The sequence below is a fragment of the Gobio gobio genome, assembly GCF_949357685.1.
Source record: "Gobio gobio genome assembly, chromosome: 8".
Lineage (NCBI taxonomy): Eukaryota > Metazoa > Chordata > Actinopteri > Cypriniformes > Gobionidae > Gobio > Gobio gobio.
In genome coordinates this window covers 53,637,405-53,654,851 of record NC_137114.1, presented here as the reverse complement: position 1 = coordinate 53,654,851, position 17,447 = coordinate 53,637,405, and the positions used below count along the sequence as shown (strand labels likewise).

The window sequence follows — 17,447 nt, the reverse complement described above, 5'->3', positions numbered from 1 at the left end:
TCACGCTGCAATATTAAAATTAATTTTTTCATTTTAAATCATGAAGGCGAGTCAGTGGATTCACTACAATAAAGTGAAAGTAAAATCTGTCGAGCTTTCGACGCATATTCTCAGAGGCAACGAGAGATAAACTAATTCCACATATGCTAAAAATGTATAACTGTCTTAATTTATTTTCTTAATATTTATCTTGTGGCCCATATAGCCTAATGAAAAAAAATAGATGAGAAGTAGGCCTATTTCGTGTTAAACAAATATATATATTTAAATAAAGCTTACTTTTCATTGAAACTGATATTATTGCATTGCTCAGACTGTTTAATCGTTTTAATTATAGGCCTAAAATTCATTGTATAATCCGCCTATATGTTTTTTAATAATTAATGAGGAGTAAGTTAATATATCTAATCTATTATTATGCAGCGTGTCGGTTATGCATTGATGCGTTATGAAATTGTTGTGTGGCAAATTAAATGTAATATCAACTTAATAACAAAAGAAGGCCTATCCTAATAATAATAATAATAATAATAATAATAATTTAATACACAAATTGGAAATGCTAAATCCTCTTGATATTGATAGCTCATGCATTTGACTACCTTACACCTACCTGGCACGGGGGGGTTATCGCGCATATTTCACACGTATAGTGTGAGCAGTCAAGTCGCGTTCGGCGATTGGACCGTACAGTGTGAGCACATAAATTGTGAGCTTTGGCTTTACATCATATGCGATTTACTCGTACAGTGTGAGTAGGTAACCTTGCTGAAATCGCACAGAAATCGTACAGTGCATGCCTGCCTTTACAGGCCAACCAACAGCACGAGTGAACTGGTTATCTTTTCTCTTCATTACTAGTTATTGTCACCATTATGTTCAGTTTGTTTAGTTATCATGGACTTTTAGTTTGAATTTGGTAGTTTTCTATCTTCTATCATTTGTTCATTTTCCCGCTACTACTTTGTTTCTATGATAACGTCATTATGAGTTTGTTGTGAGTTTCAGCTGTGTTTGTTTGATTATTTTTATTCTGTAAAATTGTATTTTATTCCTTATTCTGTCTACTATTTAAGTTGTACCTTCACAGTGACTCTTTGTCTGGTCACCGTTATGTTGAAAGTGTTTGCTACGGCCTGTCTCGTTGGAATTATTATTAAACTAGAGTTGTTTGGAACTTTATTCATCTGCCTTTGTCTGGCATCCTGCAAACACCTGTGACAGTTATAGTATGAAAGAAACCTGAATTAATATTAGGATCACTCAGTCACCGCAACTGACAGCAAAGAACATATTTACCTCAGCTAAAACATATTAACGAAAACCTAATACAGAAAGTAATTTTAATCAGGTCTGTCAAAAAAAAAAACAGTTCAAAGGTTATGACAAAAAAGTGGGATTCAGTTTGTAAAAATTAACAAACACATTTACAGTAATGCCCTTACAGTAGAGACCTTGCAGGTCAGATAGGTGGAAGGTTTAAAAGCTGAAGTGTGACACATATTTTGATAAACCATTACTTAATAATTTTAAAGTAAGAATTGTAATGTTTTAACAGTGATGATTGTTCTCGGTGTTACTTACTCAACGAATCTAGTTGCTGTAAACACAGGCAGCAGCTTCTGAAGAACTTTCAGGATGAAAGGTGCATCACTGTTTGAAAATAAAAAAATAAGTTAATTATTCATTCTAATAAAAATAATAATTAATATAGAAGAAATATAAGTAGGTCATACATTAAAAACCTTCCTTATATACCCTAAAATATTTTTCAATTAAATAAACACTACTTTAAAAAGGACATGTTTTTTCTTTTTCTTGTCAATTTCAAGTTTCAGGAGTCTCCCTCGTAATGATATTGGGAGTTTCTCAAACGGAAGGCTGTATCCTAGTGAGGTTGTGTCTTTCCTTGTCCAGTCCTTCTGAGGCTTGTAGACCCCAGTCCTCCTCAGCATTAAACACTATGAGATGCTCTAGTAAGTGCTCATGGCTACGACATACTTGTTCACACCCCCACGGTCACGGCACGAAAATACTATTAATTATGGAATTCATTTGATTCTTTAATTTTGTATTAAATATCTTTAAATATAAATAATGTGTGATATATACAAATCTTTACACCATGTAAAAGTAGCAGTTCTTTGCAATATGTGTAAATAGTAATTATATGCTTTTTATACTTTAATTTGACAGATATATCTTATTTGCACCTCAGTATTGTTGTACATTAACAGGATGCAATAATAACAGAGTGTAAATTGTTATATTTATTACAATTATTAAATGGATGCTGCCTTAATGGGACAATAAAATCCCTACACCTACACCCTACCCAATAAATACTTTTATTATTATTATTATTATTAAACATTTCGTTAGGCAATTTATTTCCACTTTTAGAAAATTTTCTTTTTTTTTATGAAAGTATGCCTTTTTGATGTGGTATGTGATTGGAAAAGGGAGAAGAGCGAGGCTCTTCGGAGGATTCCCAGGTCGATTGCGTCAAAACCTTGTTCCACGAGCATTACGCTCTACTGACTACACCACTGAAGACATTTAAATAAGTGCATCTTTTTTAATCTTGTTAGGCCCAACCAGGCATTGTTGGGTGGAGCTAGTGTGAATAGCATTTGCCAAAAAGGCACGCTATTTGCACTCCGTTGATTATTAATGCAATACAGTGAATGACAGCCGTCTGTGTCTCCCAGTGGCTCACATTATTGACAGTTTGGTGTTAAGTGATTAATTTACACCAAAACAAAAGATAACATGTATGCCTTCATTTCTGAAAACATTATTTGTTTCTTACATTTCATAATGAACTCAGATAAGCTTAGTGCCGACTCGTTTTCCATCAGTTCTTTTTCATGATTTGGAATGATGCAAAGGATTGTGGGTGATCGAAGAACATGAAGGATACACTTCATACATCCTTCAAAATGAGCTGAATTAAGGACATGAAATTAAGGCTGCCTTCAAAGGATCCTTGAAATCGAGTCGGAGGCGCTTGATGATGTGGCAGTCGAGATATGCAGTCTTATTAGAACACAGCCTCCGTTTAAGAAACACCCGCAAAAATTATGTACAATATGCCAGAAATAGATATTTGGCCTGTGATTTAAACATCTCTTTATTCATAATGTTTTAGACTGAAATGATTGAACACAGTGTTACTTACTAATTATTTTCTACTCCAAGTAAGAAGTACAAGACAAGCTTATGCATCGTCTCCTCTGAGGACAACAACACAAAAACTAAAGCGGACCACTGAGATGAGGAGAGTTCCACATCACATAATCCTCCATATCTCGTATGAGGTTTAGCTCCGTTCACTAGGGAAAGATCACCCAGTTCATTCAGACAGTGAAACAGATTGATGAATTTATCTGGAGAGGGATTCTTGCTGATCTTCTCTTTTATATAGTGAACTGTTTTCTCATTGTTGTGAGAGCTGTTTCCTGTCTGTGTCTTAAGCTCTTGTAAGAGACTCTGATTAGACTCCACTGACAGACCCAGAAGGAAACGAAGGAAAAGGTCCAGATGCCCATTTTTACTGTCTAAAGCCTCATCCACAGCTCTCTGATGGAGATCAGATAGTGAAGCTGTGTCTCCATTAGTTGGTTTGGTAATCAGGTCAAACACATTGATGTTCTTGTTTATAAAGGAGAGATGCACATATAGAGCCGCTAGATGTTCCTGAATGCTCAGATGAACAAAGCAGAAGACTTTCCCCTGATACAAGCCCAACTCCTCTCTGAAGATCTGAGTGCACAATCCTGAGTACACTGATGCTTCTGTCACATCAATGCCACACTCTCTCAGGTCTTCCTCATAGAAGATCAGGTTTCCTTTCACAAGCTGCTGATACGCCAGTTTCCCCAGTTTGACAATCATGTCTTCATCTTTCACTTTCTTCTCATAGTCCTTCTCATGTTTGATGTTCGTCTGAAGGAGCAGGAAAAGTGTGTACATTTCAGTGAAAGTCTTGGGAATCTCTCCAGTCTCTTCTTCACTCAACATCTTCTCCAGAACAGTGGCTGAGATCCAGCAGAAAACTGGGATGTGACACATAATAAAGAGGCTCCTTGATGACTTCAGGTGTGAGATGATCCTGTCGGCCAGACTCTGATCACTGATTCTCTTCCGGAAGTATTCCTCCTTCTGTGGGTCACTGAAGCCTCGTACCTCTGTCACTCGATGGACACACTCAGAGGGGACGAGATCAGCTGCTGCGGGTCTGGAGGTGATCCAGATGAGAGCAGAGGGAAGCAGATTCCCTGCAATGAGGTTCGTCAGCAGCTCGTCCACTGAGGCTGATTCAGTCACATAACACAACCTCACATCGCTCTGAAAATCCAGAGACAGACGACACTCATCCAGACCATCAAAGATGAAGGACACTTTATACTTATCACTGGATATTTCCAGTTCTTTGGTTTCAGGGAAAAAGACATGAAGAAGATCTGAAAGACTGAGTGTTTGGTCCTTCATCAAGTTGAGCTCTCTGAAAGGAAGTGGAAATATGAGCTGGACGTCCTGATTCTGTTTCCCTTCAGCCCAGTCCAGGATGAACTTCTGCACAGAGACTGTTTTTCCAATGCCAGCGACTCCCTTTGTCAGCACAGTTCTGATGGGTTTGTCTTGTCCAGGTAAAGGTGTAAAGATGTCACTGCATTTGATCGGTGTGTCCTCTGTTTCTGCTCTCCTGGACTGTGTCTCAATCTGTCTCACCTCATGCTCATTATTGATCTCTCCACTTTCACTCTCTGTGATGTAGAGCTCTGTGTAGATCTCATTCAGGAGTGTTGGGTTTCCCTGCTTTGATATTCCCTCACACAAACACTCAAACTTATTCCTCAGATTTGATCTCAATGTGTTGAGGACTTCAGCAGGTTTAGAGTCATGGCTGTAAGATTAAAATACCACATTATTACTCAAGTTAGTAAATAGCCATAAATTACCAAATTAATTATTTGTTTGCTGTATTATGGGACACAAAACATCATTAGGTATCAACTATTAATCATGTGTTTGAGTGATGTGTGATGTCATTGCAGCACCTAAAACGAAACAACAACAAAAGTCCTACATTTTACCTGAAACCAGGACACATGCTTTCATTAAAATCTTGGGGTTGAATCACAGGCGGGAACACAGTTTTGTTTTTAACTGGTCTGGATTGAAGATTTGACCTTAAATCAGAATGAAGAGGGTAAAGAATCAGACACACTGATATTGATGTAATTGTGTCATTAACTGAGTATCAGACCAACAGCTTTTACAGTGTGAGAATGTATTAACAATACAATACATAGAGCTTTACACAAGAGCACAATGATCATCATTAATAGACTGAAACTTACAGGATCTGAATTTAACATATTTTGGTTCAAATCCAGATCATCACACTGCTGTACATTAATACAATTTCATAAAAATAAAATACTATAAGCATAACTTTTATAGAAAGTATATACCTGAGATCAGGCTGTGTGTCTCCACTCTTAAACTTTATTGGAGGATCCATAGACTGGTCACTCTTCATAGACACACAGCTGGACTCTGGGTTTGAGCTCTTCTGCTGGACTGAACTGGAACAGAGAACAGATTCAGTTTAATCCTTTAGATTACTGTGTTCATTCTTTATTATAGGAACCACGTTAATATAAACTGTAACAGAGAACAGATTGGCTAATGAGAACGCCTGTGCTTGAAAAAAGGAAATCGAAAAAAAGAGACGAGAGCACAAGGCAACTCAACCTCTGCGCTCACAACATGAGACAAAACATGGAGCATGAATGGCCGAACCCCAACACTAAACCAAAACTGAACTAGACAGAAGTGTCAGGATCCGAACACCACACTCCACATACACACATTGTATCATGCAGACAAAAGAGCGTTATAAAGGATGAGATCTAAAATTCACCAACAGTTTATTATTGGTGGCCTTCGATACAATAGATCACAATATCTTATTACGTAAATTGCAAAAGTATGGTTTCAGGGGGATAGCACATTCTTGGGTTGAAAATTACTTAACAGATAGGTTTCAGTATGTACATATAAATGGTGTAGAGTCTAATTTGCAGCGAATAAGTTGTGGAGTTCCGCAAGGTTCGGTATTGGGACCTAAGTTATTTTTGCTTTATATTAATGAGATTTGTAAGGTGTCTGATGTACTCAATTATGTCTTGTTTGCTGACGACACCAATGTTTATTGCTCAGGTCAAAATCTGGAAGAGTTAGTAATGGTAGTGGAGAGAGAACTGTGCAAACTAAAGAGCTGGTTCGACTCAAATAAATTATCTCTGAATTTATCAAAAACAAAATTCATGGTATTTGGTTATAAAATGATAGATAATGATATTAAAATTAAAATTGATAATAATATACTAGAAAGAGTTAATTACATTAAGTTCTTAGGAGTGATTATAGATCATAAAATGGCATGGAAATACCATATACAAAATGTTCAAAAGAAAATATCAAAAACAATTGCAATTTTATATAAATTGCAATATATTTTGAACAAAAGTGCATTATATATATTGTACAGTACTCTCATCACTCCATATTTAACATATGGAATAGAAATCTGGGGAAATACATATAAATCTAGAACCACTCCAGTTTTTCTACTACAAAAGAAGGCCATCAGAATAATTACACATTCCCCATATAATACTCCAACGAATTCCTTGTTTATCCAGTTGAAAACATTAAAATTCTACGACTTGGTAGATTTGTACACTACTAAACTTGTGTATAAGGCAAGACAACAATCCCTCCCTCATTCCTTGCAAGCTATGTTCAGCTTGAGAGATAGTAATTACGATCTTAGAGGGACATATATGTTTGATATACCATATTGTAGAACTAATTTAAGAAGAAACTGCCCATCAAATAAAGGTGTTCAGCTTTGGAATAGTTTCCCTGATGAATTAAAAAAGGTTAATTCATTAATACAGTTTAAAATACTTTATAAAAGATTGGTAATGAAAAGATATACTGAATAGTGATGTTAATAATAGTAGTAGTATGGTAATGATGACAGTGTTGGTAGTGGTAATGGTGGTAATAATAATAATAATAATAATAAAATACACATTGAGAAAATCCTATAATTGTCATATTAAATGAGTGTTAATTAGTGCTGCTTGTGTGGAGTTAAGGGTAGGCATAATATAAGCTTTAGCTTCAGCCTACACCTTTGGTCAATAAGAATGTAAATATTATTATTTTGTTTATTTTGTTTAATTCTACTTTTTAATTTTATGGGTGCTTGTATATACATAATTGTATGTATGCACCTGTATGTTTCATGTTTTCCTGTGTAAAATGCTTGCAAATGGAATTTTGCTTGTTGACCAATAAATAAATAAATAAATAAATAAATAAAAAATAAATAAATTATATGCAAATATCATAAACCACTTTGGAGCCACTTTGCCACCTACAACTATAGTGTCAGCTTTCATTAACACTCTGGTAATTCAGGAAAGTATTATAAATCATTATAATCTGTTGGGTTTCTACTTTTATTTGTGTACACTCACAATAAAAACAAAATGTTGTGCTTTTTGCAAAATAAAGAAAACAAACATGATGTGCAATCTTCAGCCTCTCTCTCAATGAAGTCCATTCTGATACTCTTCAGAAAATGAACTGCAAACTTAGTGAATACTTGTCACACAAACTTGAGACATATGTCTAAAGAAACGTTGAAATGTCAGGTTTTAAATAACATAAACAATATACAAATATGCTCTGTTTATGTAATCTGTTTGAAAAGAGAGAGATGTCAGTCGTTCTCAGGCCTCTTTATTAAGTGTTAAACGGTTAATTCACCCAAAAAATAAAATTCTGTCATTAATTACTTAACCTCATGTCGTTCAACACCCATAAGACCTTTGTTCATCTTCAGAACACAAATTAAGATATTTTTGTTGAAATCCGATGGCTCAGAAAGAACTCCATTGGCAGCAATGTAATTTCCTCTCTCAAGACCCATAAAAGGTACTAAAGACGTCGTTACAAAGTCCATCTCACTACAGTGGTTCAACAATAATTTTATGAAGCGAAGAGAATAGTTTTTGTGCGCAAAAAAAAATCAAAATAACGACTTTATTCAACAAGTTCTTGTCTTCCGCCTGGGCCTTTGACATGAAAAAGCACAAATGTCAGAGCATGTCAAAATTTCTAAAGGGCCCCAAAACTGTGTTAATAAAAACAGGGTTTCTGCAGGTTTCATCAAATCTAATTTAATGCTTTTTAATGCCGATTTGTTTTATTTTTAATGCCATACATATGTCGCTAAATGTCGATAGATGACGTCATACGGCAATTCGAATATTTGCATTCACATTCTGCCAAGTGTCAGCCCTTTATATTTGTTTGCTTCTCTGCTGCTACCCTTTATGCTCCCATTATATATTTTAATACAGCCAAATCCCCAATAAAATTGTTTCATCTATATATTTTTCAGTTTTTGTTGTCAGACAATATAAAATGGTGACTGAAACGCGGCCCATTAATACTACATACAGGGCTCGACATTAAGCCTTGTCAATCACTTGTACGAGTAAAACAGTTGCTTGTCCGAAAAAAAGAGATTTTTTTGTAGTGTAAAATTTCTGAAGCAATATCCTTTTAGAATATTGGAGCTTTAACATACTTGAATCTACATGTGTGATAGATTTGTGTCTGTTACCAATCAAACTAAATCATTTACAAATTTACAATAAAAAAATTACAACTGCATTAAATAATTTTATGGGATTGTAAGAAATGTTAAGAAATTAAAAGTAAACCACCAGTAGATGGCGTCAAGTAACTGTCTTAAGTGAGTCATTCATTCAAACGATTCATTCCAATGGCTGATTCATTCAAGAATGAGGCAGGTGTTTATAAATGGGTCATTGAATCTTTGACTCAACCGATTGGTCAAAACGCTGAATCATTCAGTAACGAAATCAAGACTGAGCCTGCGTCTCAATGTGCATTCTATCCATCCTAAAGACATTAGTAATATTCAATACTATATAGGGCGGATAGTATGCACATTGGGATTCAGGGTTGCTATATGGTTCTGCTGTGATCTTTGACTGTTTTTGTTCTATTTTAGCAGTGAAAATAATTTCAAACAATGTTCCTTCTAAAATGTAATTGACTTAATATTAACTATTTGTTAACTTGACTGTTGTATGAAATCAGTGTCACGTTTTTAATCGTGATGCTAGCCTGCTTAGGAAAACAGCATTCTAGGTCGTGTGATTTTGTATCTGATAACTGTATCAAGTTAAAAAAACTCCACATTTTGAATTTTTACCGCAGTATGTTTAACTGAGTTTCCTTATGTGTGTGCGTCACTCATGTGTCCATTTCCCCTCGAGATGGTGCACAAGCCTAAACAGCTATTTTTTTAGGAGAGCCACACTGATAGGGCAAAATCAATAGCCACTTTTACTGCAAAGTTATCAAAAGTTACATCCAGTCATAAATAGCATGTCTGCTAATCAGTCATCCCTGAACATACAATATGTAAAGCAATAAATACAAAAGGTAGATAGATAGTGGGTATGCATAATATATTTTAATGTAAACTTTCTGTCAATTGAAATTTTTTTCTGGATTATTCACACATTTTTCTGTCTAAAACATGTTTTTAATATATTGTATGATGTAATAATTCCACAGTAAATCACCAATGTAGAAAAAATAAAGACAGTATATATTAAATATTTGTTCAAAGTTAATTTTAGACGTTATTTAACTCATTTAAAACTCATTGTTCTTATGAGGATACTTCATAAAACGTACATTTAGGCATAATTCTGTGTGTTATTGTTTGTTAAAGAGCGAAAGAGAACTTGATTCTGGCACAACCCACACCACTAGGCTGCGTCAGAAATCACGTACTGGGTGAGTAGGTACTACATTTGAATTTGAACGAACTTCGCGACCGTTAAAAAATATGTTCTATAATATAGTATGAATTAATGTAGTATCAGAGCCCGTCTATGGAGAGCCTGCCCACTCCCTATTAAGCCCTGTTGTACAGAATTTTGGTTGTAGTACCACCAGAGTTCCACTGGGGGCGATCGCCATGAGTGCAAAATGAATGGAAGTCAATGGGGCTTGACGGCTAAATTTGTCTCTTTCACCCGATTGCCGTTGAGAAATCTCAGAAATGATTGTAGATTTTGCAAGTTCAACATGGGTTTTAGGTCGAAAGTTGAATGAACGAGTACTTATGTCCTTTTGATTTCTTACAGGTTGAGTTGTTGTTGTCCATAACACGCTAGCATTCTGCTAATGAACGCTGATTGGTCAGTGAAGGACTGATTACGACCAGAGATCCCGCTTGATGGCATCGTGTCATCTGAAGTGGGACCAGAAACAAACAAAACAAAAACTCTTCTAGCACGTGTATTTACCTGTGTCAGCTGTGTTGTCGATGCCTCGAGAGAAAAGAAAGTGCAGAGCGCGAAAGCACCAGAGCGACTGAAGGATTGCCGTTAAGCAGTATCTCTGGTCGTACATGTGTATGACGTCATTGACACTTTAAAAGACTTTTTAAAGCAAATAAGTGACTCTAAAAAATCTAACACCCAGCAATGTGTAATTTATTTGCATTTCCTTTCGAATACAACATTCAAATTACTAGATAAAAAATTATATCCTGAGAAAAGTGGATTTTTATTGGTATAGCGCCATAGACCTCCATTCATTCTGCACTCGTCCTGTGAGCGCCCTCATATGGAATCAGAGAGGAACTGCAACCAGTTCAGAAGCCGGAAGTTCAGTGAGAGTGAAACTTCTCGCCATATTAGACATTCTCTGGTAGTATGAATGTAATCCGGACGTACTACATCCGCCATGTTGTCATGATCATGTGACCTACCAGCGTCAGTTGCGTCCCTTCACCTCCATTCATAAATCGTCTTCCATGGCCTCATGGGAGGAGAGTAAAGTGTCCATCGCATGCGCACTTCAGAATCTCGCCGAATCTCGTAAGAATCTTACTATGAATTCGGACGTACTACTCTGTTGGCGTACTGTTTTTCGCACACTATATAGTAGAGAACTATTCGATTTCGGACGCAGCTCTAGTTTTTTTGTTCTCTGGCAGAGCGCACAGCCTCAACTGAATGCGCTGCTCCTCTCAGCCACTCAGCAGACGCAGAGAGAGGTGCGCCTGCGCAGTGGCAGGAAAGCAAGATCTCGCGCTCGTGCGGCAGTAGCGGGGGTTTCGGAAGCTAGATCAGGTTAATAAGTATATTCATCACATTGCGCTTTCTTATGAAGGCTATATTCAATATAAACTGGCTATCTAAAAAAAAATAATGCCTGTAAGAATACAATTTAATGCTTTTTAATGCCATTTAAGGCCTTAATTTTCGCAAAATCCATTTAATGACTTTTAATGCTTTTTAATGCCCCGCGGATACCCTGAAAAATAAATAAAAAGCAATTTTGTAAAACTGCTGTACCGAACCCATACCGAACCGGGACTTCAAAACCGAGGTACGTACCGAACCGTCAGTTTTGTGTACCGTTACACCCCTAAAATATTCCCAAATTAATCAAGTAATTACAAATAATACTAACTGACCCTTTAAACCAGGGGTGTCCAAAGTCCGGCCCGCGGGCCAAATGCGGCCCGGGGATGAATTTCAAACGGCCCGCAGCGCGTCTATTAAAATGTATTATATGTGGCCCGCCACGGATCATTTACAAATCATGCAGTTTCACGATGTCACCGCAAGGTGGCAGTACTAGACTTTAGGCCAGGGAAACAGCGCCCAAAGCGGAACGAAACAGCGCTGCTTGTGCTCTGCGCAACTCGCGAGCTCTTACTCTGAACAAATGTGTTTACCTGTTGAGAGTCTCGATCACGCGACCACTAAACAGCCCGTGAGAAGCGTTCGAGTTCGGTGCAGAGGTCTCCGGTACGAGCTGCGAATCTCTCTGTGATTTGATTTAATTTAAATCCAGTTCAACAGCGCTGACTTAATAAACAACACTAACGTGCAAATCAGCTGAGCCGATTCAAAATACTTTTCAAACAACAATTCGCATTTCGAATTTATCATGGATTTACTGTGGTAACACTACCTGTAACCATGGTAATTTGTCAGAAATGTAGGTTAATATCTAATTTGATTAAATTTGTAATGTAGACATGTATTAAATGAGTAATAAAGGCAAAATTGCAGACTATTTTTTTGTCATAAACTTGCAGTTTTGTGCATTTGTATTTATATGTCTATAGACTAAATACCATTCTATATATATATATATATATATATATATATATATATATATATATATATATATATATATATATATATATATATATATATATATATATATATATATATATATATGTGTGTGTGTGTGTGTGTGTATATATATATATATATATATATATATATATATATATATGTGTGTGTGTGTGTGTGTATATGTATTACTTTTTGCCTTGTGTGCACTGCAAAAAATGCTGTCATTTAGTATTTTTGTCTTGTTTCTAGTCTAAATATATCTAAACATTCTTAAATCAAGATGTTACGAGATAAGTTAAATGACATTAGATATTTTTTCTTGTTTTCTGGAAAATAAAATTAAATTGAAGTGAGTTTTTGTTTAAAACAAGCAAATATATCTGCCAATGCATGGGGTAAGAAAAATTATGTTTCTGTTTGGAATCTTTAAGGAAGATTATTTTTCTAATCGATTGGCAGATAATTTAGTTTGTTTCAAGCAAAAACTCAATTCATTTTAATTTTTTCCCCCAGGAATCAAGAAAAAAATATGTAACTTTCCTTAGTAAAAGCATCTTGATTTAAGAATTTTTAGATATTTGGACTGGAAAAAAGACAGAAATACCTAGTCAGAAAAGCATGTTTTGTAGTGTGGTTTTACCTGTGGTGATCTAAATAGAGCACTTATTAAATGTAAATAAGAACAGAGTTCTAACTCTTAATAATAAAAACATTTCACCCATTAAAACCTTTTGGTTGATGAAAGTTTTACAGATATTGTTAAATATCTATACATTTCCTGTGTCCCATCTCAAGCTACTCTACTGTCAGCTTGAGCTTTTGTCAAATCTGTGTCATGTTTCAAAGAAACAAAACATGTCATATATATATATATATATATAATAGAAAAGGGACCGGCCCCCGGGTATGTCCACAATATCGAATCCGGCCCCCTTTAAAAAAAGTTTGGACACCCCTGCTTTAAACTAAACTTTCCCTATATTCTAATACAAAATCAAATACTATAAGCACATCTTTTATAGAAATGTTACTCTGAGTACCTGAGATCAGGCCCTGTGTCTCCACTCTTAAACTTTATTGGAGGATCCATAGATTGGTCACTCTTCATAGACACACAGCTGGACTCTGGGTTTGAGCTCTTCTGCTGGTCTGAACTGGAACAGAGAACAGATTCAGTTTAATCCTTTAGATTACTGTGATCATTCTTTATGAGAGGAACCATATTAATATAAACATGAATTTATATTACGCAATCGTCTCTGAGCTCCGCCATAAGTTCCGGCAAGTAAGGTCAAATTTGATTGTGGTCATAGATGTATACGTAGATGCCTCATTAGCAACTGCACGGATCAGTAGAATGAGGCATCTACTATGGATATATCTATGACCACGATCTAATTTGACCTTACTTGCCGGAACTTATGGCGGAGCTCATAGACGATTGCGTTCGTCTGATAAGAGGTAAAATAATAGCATAAATACTGCTCGGTTTCTCGCAGAAACTGATGGTTTCACTAGATAAGACCCTTATTCATCGTCTGGTATCGTTTAAAGCCCTTTGAAGCTGCACTGAAACTGTCATTTGGACCTTGAACCGTTTGGAGCCCATTGAAGTCCATTATATGGAGGAAACCCCTGGACTGTTTTCATCCAAAATCTTTTTTTCGACTGCAGAAAGAAAGACATGGACATCTTGGATGACATGGGGGTGAGTAAATTATCAGCAAAAGTTTATATAAAAGTGAACTATTCCTTTAACTGCATGTGGGTCTCTTCTCTACCTGTTTCCTTGCCTGTCTGTATTCCCATCCGTAACAATATGCACTTACGCGCAGATTGCCAACAAAGCACAGACATATACTATACTATATATATATACTATACTATATATATATATATATATATATATATATATATATATATATATATATATATATATATATATATATATATATATATATATATATACATATATATAAATAAACACTGTTCTAGTGGTTTTAGGATGTTTTAATAAACATTTTGTGCCTTTAAAACTAACAAACAGACAGAAATAAGCTACACATTTTTCTCAGTAAACTGTGAGGTAACTATATTGAACAGTGTTTGTTGAAAGTACCTGCATCCTGGAGAGAAATCTCCATCTGTGGATCCTTGTGAATCAGCCATGATGAAGCTGCAGGAGAATCTGATCTTTTTTATTGCAGAATCTGAATCTCCACTGACTCTGAATGAAACAAAATGAAACAATTAAATGAATACCGACCATCGATCAGAACCAGTTAGTTGTTTTTAGTTTTATTTCGCCAGTCTCTGTCCTGGGGCCCGTTCTTCGTACTTTGCTTATTACATCTGAGATGATTTGACAGATCCCAGATCTTTTAATCGTGATAACTGATCTCAGGCTAATTTGGTTCTTCAAACGAATTTGCGGATTGGATTTAAATATCTGGATTAAATGATCTAAGATTACTGCGCGTTCTTGTGTTCCCTGAAGAGGGCAGATGCATCGATACTCGAAACCACAATCAGCAATGTAGCGATTGGCTGGCGTCAAGACAGCAACGTAATGACATCATATAATTAAAAAAGCCACCTGGCAAAAAACTTGACAAATTATACAATAAAAACCCCACGAATTTCTGGACCTTTATAAGGAAACAGCCAAACGACCAAACCAACATAAAAGTTATAATAGATAAATGAGAAAGGTTTTTTTTTTTTTTTTTTTGTACATGATTACCAATTATTTATATTTATATTCAGATTTTATACTGTATTTGTACACCCTTTACATTTTTATTTCAATGTTGTAATTTAATTTTTAATTCAATTTAGAGCAGATTTGTAACGTGACAGTATTAAAGTTTCTTAAGGGTCAAGATCAAATGATCTGCATCTCTTGCGCTGCATCAAGCCATCCCATAATATCTGTGATCACTTAAATGAATGCACGGCTCAGAGTAACTATACAACATGTGTGTAAACCTCCAATAAAATTATAAAGTCATTATTCCATCACAAATAAATCGCTCAATCAAGTGGCTGTGTCTATATTATTATATACAACATTATATTATTATATACATTCTCATATACATAAACAATATAAAAATTTTATATTATTATTTAAAATTATTATTATTGCCCCTGGTTCAGTAATGAACTCTTGTAATAAAGTAGCAGTGGCTGCTGGGACAGATTTTAAGTATCACCTCAGATGAATCTAATCCTGTTTACATGAAATAAGCCGCTCATGAGCAGGTTTAAGCTTACGGACCTGTTACTATGACAGCAAGTCCAGGATGAGCTTCGAAGAACCAAACAATCCGAGATCATGTCAAATCGTCAACAATCAAATCCAGCTAACTGGGTTAGCGACGTACGAAGAACGGGCCCCTGGACTTGCACACAAAATGTATTGCAATCATTTCCCCAAATGTACTTTGTGTGGATATTAACAGAGGCTAGAGACGGGATACACTGAAGACGGACGCAAAGAGAAAGAGCAGAGAAAATACTGTACTGGGCAGAGCGAGCTCGCTGTTGCGATGCTTGGAATATTGGAAGAAAATTATACACATTAAAGGGGTTGTGGGGCTATATGAATGCATTTCTGAAGGAACTGACTTACTTCACAAAAGTTTTGATGACATTTTCTTTAATACCTCCGTATGATGCCTATTTAAGTAGTATTTATATATAAGCGCAAAAAATGCTTTTCATATTAAGAATTTTTGTCTTGTTTTCAGTATAAATATGTAAAAATCATTAAATCAAGATGCTTTTACTAGATAAGTAAAATGACATAAGATATTTTTTCTTGTTTTATGGAAAATAAAATCAAAATGAAGTGAGTTTTTGCTTAAAACAAGCAAAATTTCCCAAACAGAAACAAGATTTTCTTACCCCATTGGCAGATAATTTTGTTATGAGCAAAAACTCATTATTACACATCATTTTGGGGTTTTTTTCTCCAGAAAACAAGCATCTTGATTTAAGAATTTGTAGATATTTGGACTGGAAACAAGACAAAATACTAAGTAAGAAAAAACTTTTTTTCTTGTAAGGTTGAATTAAACAACCTTCATCATTTATCTTTACACATCTTGAGTGTGTGAGAAAAAGGATCATGTAACTGCGTTAACTCAAGCTCAGTTATAGGGCCTTATTCACAGCAGCGCCATCTCTGATGTCAAACGGGAATGAAAGCGAGGCTGTGAGGGATAGACGTACATCTCTTCAGTGCGTTGTACTGTTATTTAATGTGTTTTTGGATTGTTCTCCTGACGAAACTGCACAAATATCTTTCCAAGAAATTTTAGTAGACAAAAAACAACCGAAATTATGAGCTGTGGAAAAATATAACTGACGTAGGAGCTTTTATACAGCTTTTTACAGCACATGTTTACACATAGCCTATGCTGTTAAATGTATGAAGAATCACATACATAATGAAACAGATAAACCTTGAAGTCAGGGTGAAAGTATGACGAAGACACACACCTGAACACTCACCTCGATCACACGTTTACAAGATAAAGCTTCTCAAATCCTCCAGCTTTAACATCATAAATATACGCTGAAATTCATGCATACACGTTGATGCTCTTAATACGTTTTCCATACCGTATTCGTATTTAAAAATGGCGACTGGAGAACTTTCACTTTCGATTTGTGACGTGAGAGAGAGAGAGAGAGAGAGAGAGAGAGAGAGAGAGAGAGAGAGAGAGAGAGAGAGAGAGAGAGAGAGAGAGAGAGAGAGAGAGAGAGAGCGTAGTCAGTGTCAACTTCTCTCTTTCTCTGAACTCCAATGAGAGATAAACAGTCTGATCCAAAAACAGACCCAGAAGATAAACAACAATAACATGCAAGTATTAGCCAATAAATTCGAATATTATAAGACAGTGTAATAATAAAGAAGCATTGCTGTAGTGTGTACGTCGCCCTCTGCTGGCAGAAAACAAACGAGCAACAATAAATTATGTGTTTTAAAGCGACCAAATTTCATTAAAGGGAAAGGTCACCCTGAAATTAAAATTCTGTCATCTGTCTATGCAACCTCCACCCAGAAAGATAGTAAAGACATCTTTACAGTAATCCATGTGACTCCAGTGACTCTTTGCAACTACCCACATGAAAAAATACTATAGT

At 35.6% G+C, this 17,447-nt stretch overlaps 1 protein-coding gene across 2 annotated transcripts in view; it reads right to left on the bottom strand.

Moving 5' to 3' along the window:
* The window catches only part of LOC307130031 (uncharacterized protein), a 93,101-nt gene that overhangs the window by 23,804 nt on the left and 51,850 nt on the right, over positions 1–17,447 (bottom strand). Inside the window, exons 7-9 of one of the 2 annotated variants that reach the window (XR_013816992.1) lie at positions 5,100–5,195; positions 3,269–4,909; positions 1,581–1,653 (exon numbers count right to left, since the gene is read on the bottom strand). Coding sequence is in view for 1 of the 2 variants with exons in the window: in XM_079822879.1 (XP_079679005.1) it covers positions 1,585–1,653; positions 3,182–4,909; positions 5,100–5,195 (1,893 nt within the window). In the remaining variant the exon portion in view is untranslated. Of the gene's footprint in view, positions 1–1,580; positions 1,654–3,181; positions 4,910–5,099; positions 5,196–17,447 lie in introns of both variants that reach the window. The other variant, XM_079822879.1, reaches the window with a different exon arrangement.